Source organism: Patiria miniata, unplaced genomic scaffold, assembly GCF_015706575.1.
Source record: "Patiria miniata isolate m_02_andy unplaced genomic scaffold, ASM1570657v1 HiC_scaffold_25, whole genome shotgun sequence".
Lineage (NCBI taxonomy): Eukaryota > Metazoa > Echinodermata > Asteroidea > Valvatida > Asterinidae > Patiria > Patiria miniata.
This window is the reverse complement of record NW_024037064.1, coordinates 12601255-12619057: the sequence shown is the minus strand read 5'-3', so window position 1 is coordinate 12619057 and position 17803 is coordinate 12601255. Positions and strand designations below refer to the sequence as shown.

Below are 17803 nucleotides of genomic sequence, written 5' to 3'. Positions count from 1 at the left end.
GCTTTCGCTTCTTTCCTCACGGCCCCATTAGGCATTGTATTATAATTACTAGTGAAAAAGGTCTATATAATAGCCCGTTGTACTGATGACGTCACACATTGTTTAGAGTAGGGTCACCGCACCGCGCTCGCGATACAAACCATGCAGTATTGTGTATTTTGGATCTGAATTATTTCCATTTGCGCCACCAAAGCTATCGAAACTGATCCTCAAAGATGACAAAACCTTGCCTTAATAAATGTAAAATGTATTTGAGGTCGATGATTCTTAAAAGTAACGGAGAATTTAGGCCGTGCACACCACAGTATACAACGCTAGTCACGATGGGAGTGTTTAGGCAATCAAACCGTGGACGAAAATTGACGGATAGTGTACAAAGCACATGAAAGTCTTCCTAAAAGGTTGAAGTACAAACAAAAAAGGGACAATAGGACGTCCACGGTGGTAGGTCAATACACGACAGGGTGGCCGCAATTGTCATCCATACCCATTGTGCAATGTACATTTAAATGTCAATCTGGTTTATTGAGAGTCCCTAATTTTCAAACTTTGCTTGCCTTGCCTTTTGCCTTGACAGTGATCCGATGTGAATGTACCTAAAAATCTGTTAAATAATTACAAGTTTACCTAACAACGAACAAAATGTTAAACAGCTTTTCATAAATCATTGACAATAGGACTGACTCTCCTGTTTGGCCATTGTTGTTCCATAGAACCATGGGTGCGCAATCTGAAGCAGCGACTAATGTCCCAACCACGATGCAACAGGAGGCTCAGATACCCGCCGCCTTTGCTGCTACAGGTAAGTAGTAGTTGGACAAGTTGCTAAGGGTCAGTTTATGATGGAGGGGATGAGCAGTACCCTGCCACCTTCCTCACTCACCGTCCCGCCTTCCTCACCCAAAAAGATGTTATCAGTCGTTGCCTGGTTTCAAATTATTTTATTACGGTCAGGGTTTTCATAAATATTTAGGACTATCTTCATTGAAGGTGAAATGGATCATGTGGATTTTTTTTTATTTGAAGCAACAAAGGTGCTCAAAATCTGAAAACGGGTGCTTAACAACTTAGTTCTATGAATGCTGTATATTTCATGAAAACACAATATTTTGGATCGCGATTCTGATTCAATAGTTGCAGAGTCATATTTTGAATTGCGCCCTCTAGTAACACAACCTCTAAATCAGCATTCGGGACATGATTCTCATTGTGCTTCGTGATGTCACATATGGACCGAGAATAATACCAGCCGCGCTCCCGTGTGCGTCGTGTCAACGCTTACACCCATTGGAGTCCCCCAATTACAAACCGACGACAAATAAGACATTCCAAAAATATGTTACTATCTTTGGAAATGACCTTTTATTGTTTTCTTCAAAATGACAGCAGGCACTAAGGAATCATTTCACAGGGAGTTTAATGACCTTACTGGAGTATATTATTTGATAGTTTAATAAAGCGCCTTCTCGTGTTGTAATAAAAGAGTTACAGAAGTTACATGAGACTGGTCCCCGTGTGCAAGTTCTCTTGGATACATAACAAATTGGCGACGACATACCTCATTCATAGCGATTCATCTTGACGAATCAGTATAAGTAAATCGTTACGTTTGAGCAAAATAATAGTGACATATTGCACCAGTGTGCCGATACGCGATGTCTGACCACTCTAAGGAACGGAAATCCAACCAGGAGGAACCGCGTGGTCCAGGGTTTATTGGAAGCATTGAGGCATCACTCACTCACCTTACCGCATAGACATATTAATCTCCTGTGTCCGCGGTTTGTAGCCTGGTTCCAGAGCCTGTCAACCTCGCTGGGCGGTCCCAGTTGCTCGACTCAGGTTGTCCTTGGGCGGCCTTAGGGTCTCGACCAGCCAGGTGCCGAGAGAATCCTGCCTCTGCCATGTCGATGTTAAGTGCCTTCTTTGCCGAGGTATTGTCGGCAAAGCAGTCAGTGTAACGGAAGAGAGCCTCTCTGCGATGACGGACTAGGCCTACATGTCCAATGGTAGGTTGTGTAGTTCTACGCGACCTCTGCATTGGTGATATGGTCATGCCAACGGATTCCGAGGATGACCCTTTGGCATCGTTGATGGAAGGCCTCGAGTCTTCTCGGATCGGTCTGGGGGAGTGTCCATATTTCAGAGCCGTATAGAAGAACTGGATGACACAAGTCCGGTATATTACTAATTTGGTTGCGAGTTGGAGCCTTCTCAACTTCCACACTCTGTGTTGGCTGTTTGTGGCTGATGAGGTGAGACCTAGTCTGCTTAGAGTGTTAAGCTCACGACATCCTGTGTTAGAGATCTTTCTGCCAAGGTAGACGAAGTCGTTGACAGCTTAGAAAAAGACTTTGATCAGTTTCAAACGAAGATCCTGTTTAACTATATTTTTCACTCTAAGAAAAAAAACATAGGCAACATTGGGTAAAATTGTACTGTTTATGGCAGTAAGAAGGGGGAACATGGTCGTTATGGGGGTAAACTTGACACAGCTTCTGTTGTGTCAAACTTTACTCCTGCATTTTACGCAGAAAAGACGTAAACTTTACTCAATAAAATGTTTAAAAGAACCTCCAAAGTAGTTGTATTCTCTTTTATTACTACTATTACTGTAATAGGGCGACAGGTTTTGCGAACACAATAGGGCGATACACCTTATTGAGGCGACAAAATAACTGTCGCCCTTTTATGAAAACGACCCTTAGGACAAGGAATTTTGCCGTCGAAAACCATCTAGATCGATTCTTCATGGTCCAATTAGTATAAATACTAAATTTCGTGGAAAAAAACATAAGGTAAACTTGGGTTAGGTGACAGTTTAGGTTTGTGCACAAGTCTATGGGAAAGTCACCCTATTGCAGCCAAAAGAGTAATTTATTATTATTATTATTATTATTATTAAACCCAGAAAATCCTGTTTGTATGTCACTGCACCTCCAGCGATCCTTGTGCCTCCCTTGAACCACCAAAACTGCATTTGTTCGGGCATTTTCATGTCGAGCTATGAGCGACCTGTGGGTCCACTGAGCCACTTGCCTGCCTCCCCTTGTGCTTCCCCTGTGCAACCTACGGCAACCAACGCAATTATAGGCGACGTGGGCGACCCCAGAGCAATATTTGGGCAACCATTGAGCTTCCTCTGTGCCTCTTCTGTGCGATCATCGGCGACCAACGGCAACTAACGGTGATAACTGGTCGACCATTCAGCCATGTTTCTGCCTCCTAGGCGACCCTTGAGGCACAAGGGAGGCAGGCGCATCGCCAAGATTGACGTTAAAATTTGCAACAGAACGGATCTATTACGTGGTGACCATTGGCCGACCATTGGGCATCCATTCTGCACCCACGGCAATGCTTGTGCCTCCCTTCTGTCTCATTTGAGCCACCTTTGAGCAACCAACTTCCTCGACGACCTTTGTGCGACTGTTTTGAACATTTACGGCGACCATGGCGTCCATGGCGATGTCAGAACATCCTGTGTACCACCTTTGACCGACCTAGGCAACCATTCGGCCTCCTTTGAGCCTCCAACGGCGACCTGGCCAGTTTTATGGTCGCAAAATGGAGGCTCAAAGGTTGCAGCCTTGTGTAAAGGGGGTCTAACATTAATTTTGCACTATCCGACGAGATTGGGCTGATTCATCACTCTGTCATACTAGCGACGACAACACTGGAGAGTTTCCAACAGTTTATCCAGGATATATGTAATAATTCACTTGAGATGCTACCTCCTGATGAACCAATATACCTGTACCACAGTGCCCGCCCACATATCAATGCTTATGTGCCAGCAGACTGGTACAACATCTTCATCAGACGCACCCTCCATACTCACTTTTATTTTCAACCCGGTTCGGATGGTACATTCCACCTTTAAAGGTATAGTCCATCATTTGTAATTTGGGAAAGATTTCCATATATGAAGTTCACTAATTTTCCTCTGTATTGACTAACAAGCCCCCAGATAGCAATTTCATGTCATCAAAATCAATTTGTGCAGTGAGAAAATACAAGCATTTTCTTAGAAAACACTTAGAATTTTTCAGTCCAATCTCATAGGGTTTGTACACAGGGTGTTGAGTGAACTTCGTATATGGAAATCTTTCCGTAATTTGTGCATTTTGTTTGTTTGAAGTAACAATAGCGCTCAAATTCTAAAGAAGGGTGCAGCACCCGATTTCACGAAGCGCTGCGACACGTCGCAACTCGAGTAACGAGTTGTAACACGTCGCAACTCGCGACGCGTCGTATCATCCATTTCACGAAAGTTGCGATGTGTTGATTGCGTCGTAAGTTCCTTGACAACGGTTTAAAACACGTCACAAGTTACGATGTACATAGTGGCCATCGCAAAATAAGAAGAGTCATTTTCTAAACCAGTTTTATGCCATAAACATTACATAAACGAGATTATAAATTACCGAGGAAATGTGTGTAAAGTTGTAAATAGAAAATTCATTGAATAGGCCTAATTTTGAATTAGACCGGAGTTGAAATTTCAAAGTAGCTTTACAGACCAATGAGAGCTTATTTTCCTTCAAAAATGCATCGCACGGCCACCATTTTGTTTCACGTTTTAGCAAATTTCGAGCTGAGATCCGACGACTCTTTGTTGAATATCAGACGACTATTTACTGTACACTGACTAAATACATGTTCATTTGCTTTACATGAGTATTTGCCTACTTATTTCTTGCATGAATTGCAAAGTATACATTTTCATTTGCCTATGTATAGAACTTATTTCTTCCAGTTGTTGACACATGAAAATGTCGAAGAACTAAAGGGATACACAAATAAGTATTGAAAAAGAAATCATTTTGCATATTAATATCCATAAATACATATTGAGGTTATAGAACTACGTTCAACAAGGATAATACAATACAATACAATATAGACAGACACAATAAATTTGTCACCGACATCACAAACTCAGAGGGTGTCAGTTTGTGATGTCGGTGACAAATTTATTGTATCTGTCTGTATTGTATTTTCCTTGTTGAACGTAGTTCTATAACCTCAATATGTATTTATGGATATTAATATGCAAAATGATTTCTTTTTCAATACTTATTTGTGTATCCATTTGATGCAGAGTCTGCATCAAATGTGTACAAATGTTTTTTAAAAATTCAAATTTTCTTTTTTTGCCGATATTAGCAGTTTGTATCTTGAAGTTTAACATTACGAAGTTAAAATTGCCAAAATCATCTAAAATAAGCAAATTTTACACATTTTACAAATTTTACCAAAGTTGAAATTGCCAAAATCATCTAAAATAAGCAAATTTTACCAATGAATTTTCAAGAAATTGGTCAATTCTGGTGTTTTTTGTTACCACGAAGTGACACTGCACAGGGTGTCAGTTCGTGAAATTTGTTTTATGTGTTTTCGGATAGTGCACGCATGAAATAGCGTTAGGGAGTGTCAGTTCGCGAAAACGAAAATTGACGTGTTTTTGGAGAGTGCGCGCACGCATGCGCAGTGTGTGCGCGCACTCTCCCAAAACACGTCAATTTTTGTTTTCACGAACTGACACTCCCTTAGGGCCCTGTCACACTTCTGCGTATCCTAATTCCTTATGAGTTGCGCATTGACATTTTTTTCATACGCAGTCGTACGCACAATACGCACCTCATATGCATCTCTATCGTTTTGTGTAAGTTTTATGTACGCAGGCATACGCATGGTACGGCCCAGTACCCTGGATAGTTTTGGGCATGCACAAAACTACGCTGCGTACGCTGTTACGCAGGTCATAAGTTATAAATACGCAGCACATCAGTCCCGCATCGGTCGAGCACGTTACGAGTACGCTATGTGTTCGTGAGGGATAAGCCGTTCATACGCGGTAATACGCTGACCTCCCGGTACGCACCCCGTCAGCATGATGAGCCGCCTATATTGGAAGTATACATAGCGTACTTGCTGCGCAGATACAACGCACGCTGAACGAACTCATAGCGAATGTCGACGTATTGCGTCAGGCATGCGGTCGGCATAAGTCGGGTGCGTCCGGAATACGCTCAGCATCCGCACTGCACACTGACCTATTCGCAGCCCGAAAAATAATGTTGTGCACTGCATACGCAACTCATACGAATCTCATACGCAATGGATGCGCTGAATTAGTTACTTGTACGCTAGATGTTCGTCGCACATAAGTCAAAGTATTCAAAAAAATTCGACGTTTTGAGCGTACGGCTGCGTATTGAAAAAATTTGATAAGGAACTCATAAGGAATTAGGATACGCGAAAGTGTGACAGGGGCTTGAGGGCCCTGTCACACTTCTGCATATCCTAATTCCTTATGAGTTGCGCATTGACATTTTTTTCATGCGCAGTCATACGCACAATACGCACCTCATATGCATCTCTATCGTTTTGTGTAAGTTTTATGTACGCAGGCATACACATGGTACGGCCCAGTACGCTGGATAGTTTTGGGCATGCACAAAACTATGCTGCGTACGCTGTTACGCAGGTCATAAGTTATACGCAGCGCATCGGTCCCGCATCGGTCGAGCGCGGTACGAGTACGCTATGTGTTCATGGGGGATAAGCCGTTCATACGCGGTAATACGCTGACCTCCTATATTGGATGTATACATAGCGTACTTGCAGCGCAGATACGACGCACGCTGAACGAACTCATATCGAATGCCGACGTATTGCACGAATTAGTACCGCTCGTCCTGCGAGCGGGCAGCGCATTGTACTTATTCGTAACTTATGAGAAACGCACAGATAGCGAACTTGCGCACTGCATACGCAACTCATACGCATCTCATACGCAGTGGATGCGCTGAATTCGTTATTTGTTCGCTAGATTTGCGTCGCACATAAGTCAAAGTAATCAAAACATTTCGACGTTTTTGATCGCACGGCTGCGTATTGAAAATGTTTGATAAGGAACTCATAAGGAATTAGGATACGCAAAAGTGTGACAGGGGCTTTACGCTATTGCATGCGTGCACTCTCCGAAAACACACGATTTTCGTTTTCACGAACTGACACCCGTCTTAATCATTCAATTGCTAATCAAAGTTAAAGCATTTTCACGTTAAGTGATACTAAAACCTCTAAGATAGATGGATTATTTTACTGAGTAAATTCGTGTCAAACCTTTAAAAGCGTTTTTCTCCGATTTGTATTTCTGCAACGCTGACCACCGGGTGTCAGTTCGTGGTGTCGGTGATGAATTAAATATGTTTAAAGTAGAAATGAACAGACGAAAACAAAAAAATATCGAAGATATTAGCATACAATCATGTGACGAATTTAAAATAACATTATATAACATTGATTGCAAAATGACGAATTGCTTCATATTGTACGTTCGGCAATTGCGGACGACGAAATTGAATTGTCTTTCACGAAAAAGTATGGCTAAGATATGAAATTGTTTGAACAAAGTGCGAAAATGAGCGACCAAAGAAAAAATTGAACATACCCAGGTCATATGCAAGGTCATAAATTTTGAGACGAAATTGAAGTTAATTCCGTTAATGAATTTGAATAAATTTGTTTTTAATATGCGGAAAAACATATATTACTTAGTAGACCTATTTTCTTTTTTTCTCCCAAGAACTATGGTTAGATAACGACACCGTGAACTGGGTCGCAGTGATGCTTAAATGGGATTGGGTTCGCCTTGCAAATCAGCTGGGCATGCTATTGACAGAGGTGGTGACTATAGAGAAATACTACCAAGACGACATCATTCGGCAAGCTTTCGAACTGCTCGTTATTTGGAAACGGGCCCAGGCCACCAGTGTCAAACAGCAGAGGACCACATTGCGCACAGCATTGGAGAACATCGGAAGGGCAGATATCGCAGAATTTCTCCACGGTAAATAATTGTCTCTGCTAATTGTATGCGTAAGGTAAAAAGAATTAAAGAAAGACATTACGTGCAGAAATTGAATACATGTTTACAGCAACATAGCACAAATTGCTAAAAATAGGCCATTTATGCGCCGCAGCACCTTGTAAACCCTTATAAGGTGCAACATAATGGGTCTCATAATGTTCATATACTTCATTTACCTGGCTTGGTTGCATTCTCCCCCAGCGCTTTGTATCCTCTGGCAAAAAGCGCTATATAAATACAGTTATTATTATTATTATTATTATTATTCTGAGTGGGGTTTCTGAAAGTGGTTGCATATCTTGGAATTTATGATATATTATCAATGAAAATGCAAAAAAAAAGATAGAAGAAAGTCCACATTCATTGGAGGGTCATAAGTTTTAATCTGATCGTCTAATGATAACATCATTTATAAAGACCTTTGGGGAATGTTGTCAGGTACATTTTAATACCCACTTTGCTTCCAAAGATTGTAAATCGTACATTATTGACAACAGTATATGACAAATGATGCAGTTTTAAAAGTTGCAAATTTAAAGAGTACGCGAGTGGAAATTGCTGCGTGACAATGCCACACTGCATGAAACGAACGGCAGGGAATTCGATTGAAGTGTTTTCATGCATGGGATCAAGCGAATTGAGTTATCCGCGCTTTTTCGGGGCAATGTGCAGTCGATAGGGGCAAATTACGGTTATGTATTGTTACATTTTCATACTGCATTATATAGCATAAACCGCTGTCAATCTTGGACAATTTACAGTCTTCGGTAGCAAACGGGGTATCAAAATGCCGTTAACCAAATTCACCAAAGGTCTATATAATTGACGTCATAATGAGGTGATCAAGTTCAAAATTATGACCCCTCCAATGAGTGTGGACTTTAATAACACGTGATCAACTACCCACCAATCAGGTAACGGGGATTTATTCAGTCGATGAATTATGTCACATATCTGTTGATCAGTGGGTCCTGATTAACTGTGTTTGTTGTGAAATAGACTGTTTTTCGAACTTCTAACAAATCGGAAGATCAAATCTTTGTTATGTTTCTCCTACTGAATTAGGTACATCACAAACCGAGGAGACCCCTGTATCAGGTATGTATTGGTAAAGTTTGCGTCTCTAAAATTCTCAAAGCGTCGCAATACTGGAAAACAAATTATTCCTGCAATGTGGGTTTTTTTCACCTTAATGTTCCGTAACTCATTATTTACCTGGAGTTTGTGTAGGATTTTTAGGTATGTATTGGTAAATGTTCCGCCCCTTCAATTCCAAAGCATCACAATACTGGATAACAAATGATCCCTGCAATGTGGTGGCTTTGTATCCCCCTGGCTGTAAGCTGGGGGGGGGGGGGATATTGCGTTAACGTATTCCTTCTGTGTGTATTTGGGTGAACGTATAAACCCTGCCTTATGTGATACCGCAACAATGGGAGGTACCCCACAAGGAATGCCCACCGACTTGGAGGGTACCGTTTTGGTACCCCACAAGCTTTTCGCGAAAAAGATATATGTTTTAAAAGTTGCACATTTAAAGAGTACGCGAATGGAAATTGCTGCGTGACAATGCCACACTGCACGAAACGAACGGCAGGGAATTCGATTGAAGTGTTTTCATGCATGGGATCACGCGAATTGAGTTATCCGCGCTTTATCGGGGCAATGTGCAGTCGATAGGGGCAAATTACGCTTTTGTATTGTTACATTTTCATACTGCATTATATAGCATAAACCGCTGTCAATCTTGGACAATTTACAGTCTTCGGTAGCAAACGGGGTATCAAAATGCAGTTAACCAAATTCACCAAAGGTCTATATAATTGACGTCATAATGAGGTGATCAAGTTCAAAATTATGACCCCTCCTCCAATGAGTGTGGACTTTAATAACACGTAATCAACTACCCACCAATCAGGTAACGGGGATTTATTCAGTCGATGAATTATGTCACATATCTGTTGATCAGTGGGTCCTGATTAACTGTGTTTGTTGTGAAATAGACTGTATTTCGAACTTCTAACAAATCGGAATATCAAATCTTTGTTATGTTTCTCCTACAGAATTAGGAACATCACAAACCGAGGAGACCCCTGTATCAGGTATGTATTGGTAAAGTTTGCGTCTCTAAAATTCTCAAAGCGTCGCAATACTGGAAAACAAATTATTCCTGCAATGTGGGTTTTTTCACCTTAATGTTCCATAACTCATTATTTACCTGGAGTTTGTGTAGGATTTTTAGGTATGTATTGGTAAATGTTTCGCCCCTTCTATTTCCAAAGCATCACAATACTGGAAAACAAATGATCCCTGCAATGTGGTGGCTTTGTATCCCCCTGGCTGTAAGCCGGAGGGGATATTGCGTTAACGTATTCCTTCTGTGTGTATTTGGGTGAACGTATAAACCCTGCCTTATGTGATACCGCAACAATGGGAGGTACCCCACAAGGAATGCCCACCGACTTGGAGGGTACCGTTTTGGTACCCCACAAGCTTTTCGCGAAAAAGATATATGGATTTTACTCAAAAACTAGGAATTTCCAAGGTGGGTTGATGTGTCGCAAATGGAAGAGTTTTAGAAAATGGATATTAGGTCCGAATTTCAGCCCAGGAAATTAATTCTGGTTGAATAAGAGCATTTTGAAAATAGTGTGCGACATTACAAAATTTTAGTACATGAGAGCAAAGGAAGTACCCCACTTCTATGCCTGTGTGCGTGGGTTGGCATTACATTCACTGTGTGGACTTTCCAACAAAAGAGGTTCACATAAACCAGGTAGAGGAGACGTTGTGTGGACTTGGGCAAGTCCACACAGTTTTTCCCCATTTCTGGAAAACAGGTTTAGAGGCATTTTTGGGTTAGGTTTATCTTTGGCAAAATGAAGAGAAACACCTAAGAGGATCATGTAGCATAGCGTGCCCACGTTTACTAAATTGTTATGTAATTTGTTGAATGTGAAATGGTCCTGTGAATGAATCACTATGTTTACTAGAATACAAAATGGACCGGAGGTCAAGGGGGCTGTGTATGATCATCAACAACGTCGACTTTGAGGGATCACACGAACCCCGCCTAGGAAGTGATACAGACACAGGTTTGAGATTATGTTGTTTCGCAAAAAGGTGTTTCTGACTAAGAATATCCACCTACAATTTTGTGTAGTTGCTTAGATTCACCATGATACAATGCAGTTGGTGAGGAATGAGAAACCGCGTTGAGAAACCCAGTGGTCGGGACCGTTGTTTTAGTGAAGTTCTGCATGTAGCACTTTTAAAATCTCGGATATGAAAACCCAATTCATAAGCTTTCTTTTAGTACAAGAATCATTCAGATCACTCATGCACTTTTTAAGTTACGGAGTTTTAAACACAACCACCGGTTTAAAGTTCTGTCCACGGATCACAAAAAGGTGTGCGCTCTTTCAGCAAAACGAAAACAATTCACACACATCCTTACGTGATTGTTTTCGTTTTGCTGAAAGAACACGGAACTTTTTGAATGATTCTTGTACTAAAAGAAAGCAAAGGAATTGGGCTTTCATATCCTAGATTTTAAAAGTTCTACATGCAGAACTTCAGTAAAACAACAATGGTCCCGACATTTGGGTTTCGGTTTTTTTACTCACTCTGTATAATGATTGGCAATGATTTGGCTGATTACCAGGGTTACCCACCACACACGAGTGTACAAAGTCTTCCGCTCACAATGAAACAGCCATCACTAAAAACTACGTGAAGCCGCGCTATCCTATATTAGATTAGATTCTACAGTGTCTGATGTCTGTCTGTTTGTGTGTCACGTTTTTGTTTCAAAGGTCTAATGAGTGTTTGAAAAATGAAACGGTTAATGGAGAGGTGTCCAGTGTATATGCAGGTCCTATGCTGTGATTTTATAGTCCTTTGAAGTCACACTATGGCAGTTGGCAAATGAAAAAAAAAGGATTCATTGTTTCGTTCAGACTTTCACTATTATATTACAAAATTATCTATAATACAAACCACTCAAAAACTCTTTTACTAAAATCATAACGTTAATGACCTGCGAAAAATGTGCAAAATTGCTTCACCAAAGCTGACCCCAGTGATACATTAGCACAGTGTATGACTGCACCCTACCACTAGCACTCTGAGCGCTGAGGTAAAATGCATGTGCACATGTGGAGCATATGACCCGCCTGGTTTTATGGCCGTAGTATATGCGGGGGAAAAATTGCATGCGGAATTGTGATAAGCCAATCGATATTTTATGTTGAGTACGAAATTCAACAGCCGTCCGGTCAGTCAAATTTACTGTGTACGCAGAATATATTTCTGACCCGTTGGCTGTTGGATGTCGTACTCAGTCATGCACATTTGTGTACGTTGGTTGTTGTCGTGTAGTACTTATGATAAACGTTGGTATAGTACCTACATGTATATAGCCTCCACCCAGCTGGTAGGTGCCGCACATCCCACTAGTCAGGTGATAACGGGTCAATATCATCTTTCGTGTTATGTGCAGGTAAATTGGAGCGTCTGTTCAACAAACTTCATTTCCAGGTGGAAGTCGAGAAGAATCTTACAGCCAGTGACATGCTTGATTGGTTCAAAAGAGTCAGTCTGCGTAATCACAGTGACTATGACTGTTTTGCATGTTGTATCATGACACATGGGACATTGGGTACAGTCTCCGGCACAGATAACACGCCTCTGCAAATACAACAGATCCTGGGACTTTTCACAGGAACTTCATGTCGGAGTCTTATTGGCAAGCCAAAACTGTTTTTCATACAGGTACGTTGAATACCAGTGTGATATTTTTGTCTCTCTACTTATAATACTTTGCAACTATATGTGACGCCGAGATATGGAAATAAATGGAAATATTTAATGACATTTCATTTGGAAACCTCAGTTTACATGGGTATACCTTTGTCAGAGGGATCTTCATCTGTACTGTATTGTAATGCTTAATTTGTGTTTTGATGTACAGGTTTTAGGACACAACCATGCGGAAATAAAATGTTTCATCCCGCATTTGCTTTCTATCGATTTTCTCTATTGTATTATATCTATCTCTGTGGCCTGGTTACAATATGGAGAGTTACAAGACTTACCTTACTCACAAAAAAGGAACAATGGTACCCACAGGTCAGCCTTTGTCAAACGGTACCCCAGAAGAGAAGTTCTAAAGAAGATCGATGGATAAAGGGAGAATTGCAAATACCCCACAATCGACCATGCGACTGTTTGCGTGCGTTTGTTTATGGTGTAAATCAAGGAAACACACGTGCAACATCATCGATGAATGGAGGACAGGAACCAAGTCGAGGACTCTTCGGTTGGAAAACGTGTACAAAACCAATAAGAGCTGTTGCAAAAAGTTACAAACAAAGGAAAAAGGAAGAGGAACAATAGAAAACCTTCGATTTACACCATACACAAACAGGTATGTACAAGCATTACATTCACTGTGTGGACATCCGAACAAAAGAGGTTCACATAAACCAGGAAGCAGCGACGTCTTTCTCCCTCTCTGAAAAACAAGGCATTTTTGGGTTAGGTTTATCTGTGGCAAAATGAGAGAAACACTAAAGGGAATCATAGAAAAAAATTGGGTTGAAAGAGTTTTCACAGTGAAAGAAAAATGAGGTTTTTTTCACAGGTTTTCTTAACTTCACGAAAACAAAGGAATGTCCAAACTAAGTATGTAACGTAAACATGTATGTTAGTGTCTTTGTGGGTGCTGGTTTCCGGCTTTTCGACACTTTGGCATGAGAAAGCTGTGTCCAAAGCTCACATGCACTCTCGTTATTGTCATATGCTGCTATTGATCATCTTGACATAAATGTTCATTAAAACAATGTCCATGAAACTTCTTAATGCGACTCGTGTCGTAGCCCCTTATCAATAATGTATGTAAGACTCACCAGTCCACGTTTAAGTGAACATCTTGGTAACAACCACAGACAAGTTTAGTCACAGACCCCGTGTTTGGATTTACCCATTTGTTATCTGCTGTCTGCGTGATCATAACCGAAGTTGTGGTCAACACTTTTCAATAGTCATCACTTGGCAATATTTCAATTTGTTGTAAATTGTAATGATTACTTTTCTTTCAAAATACCCATTTATTGCCATTGATGGGATGGGCCCACTCTGGACGCAACATCATGTAAACAAAGGTGACGTTACACACATTGTAGATCCTTTACGTTGTGCCCAGAAAATCTCGCAGGTGTTTTGATTTCAACTTACATGCTCTATTTGAATAGCAATGTTGAGGCATCAGTGTTGTTTTATAAATAAGGGATGTATTTGTTGATTGCCCAGCAAGTAATGAGTTCAGTTGTTACTGATGTGTTTTATTCCAGGCTTGTCAAGGCAGTAGCCATCAAGAAGGAGTACAAGAAATGGATACTGATGCTTTTCTGGTTGGATTAGGAGCTGGCCTACCCGAAACACTACCTAATGAAGCTGACTTTCTGCTGAGCTACTCCACGGTACCAGGATATGTCTCATACCGTGATCCAACACAAGGAAGTTGGTATGTCAATGCGTTAGTAGATGAGATGTCCAAGTCTCACAATACTACTCATATTCTGGACATCTTAACTAGCGTGAACAGCAAAGTGTCCGATCTGAATGCCCAAACCATGAAACAGGTGCCAGCACCCTGCTATACATTAACTAAGGCTGTGTATCTGCGTAGTCTGGTTCAGTAAATCCATCCTTTTATCTGTAAGTTCATAACAAGGAAGAGATAAAAAGAAAACTGTGACACAACACAGACAATTAAATCAGTACCTTATTCTCGTTTTTGGCTCTAGGGGACACGATGGTTATTTTCTTTTCTTGAAAAAGAATTCACACACAGACTCACTTAATGAGCACTGTGCTTGCCAGGGTCCAATGGCCAGCTCAAATCTAATATTACAGCAGGTACCGTAACAAAGGACTTCTGGTGGAGTTCTGCATTTGGGAGACGCACAGTGTAATAATAGGTTTTACCTGAGTTGCAACCATCGGTGAATGAAAAACCGAAAAAGTAGTACATTTATAAACATGCATGAATATCTGTTTCCCATATAATATGATAATGTTGTAATGGATGGCAACTTAAGTACTGTACAGTGAAATTTTGATAAGTCCAACCTCAAGGCGACCGGTTCAAAATTAGACTTAAGCAGAGTTTTGAGTTAAGAAGGGTTGTATATCATTGTTATACTACTAAAGGAAATAGATCCTTTGTTTGACTAAACAATTGTTTTGCGTTATCAGAGTTTGACTTATTGAGATTTCAACCAGTGCTGTTTATCATTAAAACTAATCTTACAGTACGCCAACACCACGTTTGATGAAGCTATCGATCACGACAATTTATCCAGGCCTATATTGTTTTATTAAAAATTAGAATTTTTTTTCATGAGGCCAGCATGTAATGGTTGGTTCTCTAGGTTGGCTTGTATATAACAAGCTTTAAATTGATCAGTTTCTGCTGGCTTGATCTGTTGACGTCTCTCATTTTATACTTTAGCAGTATTTTGTGAGTGTTTTGTCTTATTTCATGCATATTTTGCCTGTCAAAATCCTAATTTTAATACTTTTGAACAAGTAAGACACATACGATTTTGTAAACAGCTGAAATCTATCAATGTCTTGATTAATCACATTAATTTGATAGCACAACATTAAGCTGATAGCACACTTCGTAGGTACAAAGAGTACTTTGAAAGCACATTTTAAAGAAAAGAGTAAGGACTTAAGTATTTCACCTTGTATAGGTTAGTTTGTATTTTTGTCTCCCTAATAACAATGACGAGACTGGCAATCGGACAATAGACTACATAGTTCATCAGCGATCGCGAGGGGGGGGGGGGCTGTCATTATTAATTTCCCTTTTTCCCTGCAATTTTACTTGTATTTTATGTTTGTGTAGAGAGCCTGTTCAGTCAACCTTGTATGCAGTCGGTCTCTTGACCGCAGCATAGTTAACCAATTCCCAGGTGAATGAATACAGTCTTTGGCTTTATATTCTTCCATCCAGCGTATCTAAAGGTTTTCCAGTGGGGTCATAGTTAGTCAAATTAGATCTTGAGTTGTAATAGGGACTTTAGGACTTACGTGAGCCACATGCAATGTAGAGGAGATAACAATGTATATGCTTTTTGATTCCTGGTATGTTTTAAACTTAGGTGTGGTCCCATATGCCGGCCAGAACACTCATTAGACGCCACAGGTGTTTGACCTGACAGGTCTTTCAGTTTTGCGATTAGAGATATTTTGAATTCGTGTTTTTGAACCAGTTTGGCACCTTTTTTGCCGAAGATTATGCTGTGTGCACTTTGACGGTTTGCTGCAATTTCTCTGTGAAAGTTTGTGTAAGTTTTGGCTCCTTTTAATGCCAGTTTGGTCATCTTGTCTTGAGAGATGATGGACCAGGCACTGGGCAAAGACACTAAGTGAACCTAGAAGAAACGAACTGTAAGGCTAATTTCATTTATTTTTATTTGTACTCATTTACAAAGATTTATTGCTAGTAAATTATTTATTAATTTGATTGCGATTATGAAATAATGTATCTTCGAATCTCGGTTGGATTGTTGTTATTGAGAAGTTGTTAATCGAGAGCTTGAATTGCCAGGATGAAGTTGGAATTATGATCAGGATTTATAGAGCTAGAACTCCTAGTTTTCAGATTGGAATTAGTTTCAAAGAAGTTTGGGATGAACTAAATATTAGTGCCAACTAACTGTTCATTGTTTTAGAGATGTGAGGTTGTTATATTTCGGGTATATATGTTGATACTTGGATGGCCAAGTACTTGAGTGACTATCTGATTGACAGAACTAGGCAGGACTCATTGAGCCTGACCGCAGGCTATAGGTTTCTGACACCTCGTTTGCCAAGGACAGGTTGAAGTTTTCTGCCAGAGTAGAATATTTAGGTTTTAAGTAGTAGCGCCGCACATTTCACGGATTCAAGGAGCATGCAGTATTTGCTGTTAATCGTATCATTTGATTGAATATCGTAGATTAATCATTGATTTGATGCTGGGGTTTTCGATGGCGTTTTATAATTCTTTATTTGTTCTTTAATTCGTCTGATGTTAATTCTTATATGTTAAGATTTTATGTATAAGTATTGGGGTTTTTTTGCAAATTGGGAAGAGGAATTTCACTTTTAGTTGTTTTTGTTTTAATTGTTTTAATATTAATTGTAAAAAATAAAATATCGAAAACTGAATTGAATTGATGTGGCAACACATGTTATGTTGGATTTAAGAGTACATGTGTTGTAAGTAAGCTTAGTAACCAGTTTCTCACTTTTTGGGATTTGAATATAACTTTCTGAGACTTTAAACCTTATCATATTTTAGACGCATTTCGAGAGTTTGAAATTTACATTTTGTTTTTAACTTTTTAACTTGATTCAGAGATTCTGCATCACATATTTTAGTAAAAAAAAGTGAAATTTTCAATCTGGTACGTATTTCACCTACCCTGAAGCTTGAATTACTCGTTTTAAACATACATGTACGTTTATTTTGGGTGAATATTTGATTGCAGTTTATTTATGTGAATGTAAATACGATTCTTTGGGTTGTTGTCAATCAGATTATTTGAAGGAGAAATTGATTTCTGTTTGTCCACTATTTTGTATATTTCCTGTCCGGCTCGAAACCGTGTCATATAAGGTTCAATGTAATACTGTATTACGACTTCGGGAAAAAAAAACCAAGCAGACACGACGTACAAAGAAAAACACTAATTCAAAATTATGCTAAAAGTTGCTTGGTGTTGATGTCCCTTTCATGATACGCTTTGTGCATCCGTGTGTGCAATGCAGGTCGCAGTTCGCAATCTGCAAATAATAAAAAAATCTCGATTTGCCCAACTACTCAAAATTTTTAAGTTGCTTGGTGATGGTGTTTCTTTCATGATA

General features: G+C 40.0%; 1 protein-coding gene across 1 annotated transcript; it reads left to right on the top strand.

Moving 5' to 3' along the window:
* Positions 1 to 9939: 9939 nt before the first annotated feature.
* LOC119732887 (caspase-8-like) lies at positions 9940 to 17496 on the top strand. Its single transcript, XM_038206479.1, has 4 exons — positions 9940 to 9981; positions 10873 to 10974; positions 12381 to 12652; positions 14233 to 17496. The coding sequence occupies exons 2-4, from the start codon at positions 10881 to 10883 to the stop codon at positions 14581 to 14583; spliced, it is 717 nt and encodes a 238-aa protein (XP_038062407.1). The 5' UTR covers positions 9940 to 9981; positions 10873 to 10880; the 3' UTR covers positions 14584 to 17496.
* Positions 17497 to 17803: the final 307 nt, after the last annotated feature.

Excerpts from the sequence above, each read along its gene's own strand:
- LOC119732887 (XM_038206479.1), top strand. The coding sequence starts at position 10,881 with ATGGACCGGAGGTCAAGGGGGCTGTGTATGATCATCAACAACGTCGAC. Across the intron at positions 10,975-12,380 it reads AGGAAGTGATACAGACACAG|GTAAATTGGAGCGTCTGTTC; the intron begins GTTTGAGATTAT and ends TGTTATGTGCAG. Across the intron at positions 12,653-14,232 it reads CAAAACTGTTTTTCATACAG|GCTTGTCAAGGCAGTAGCCA; the intron begins GTACGTTGAATA and ends GTTTTATTCCAG.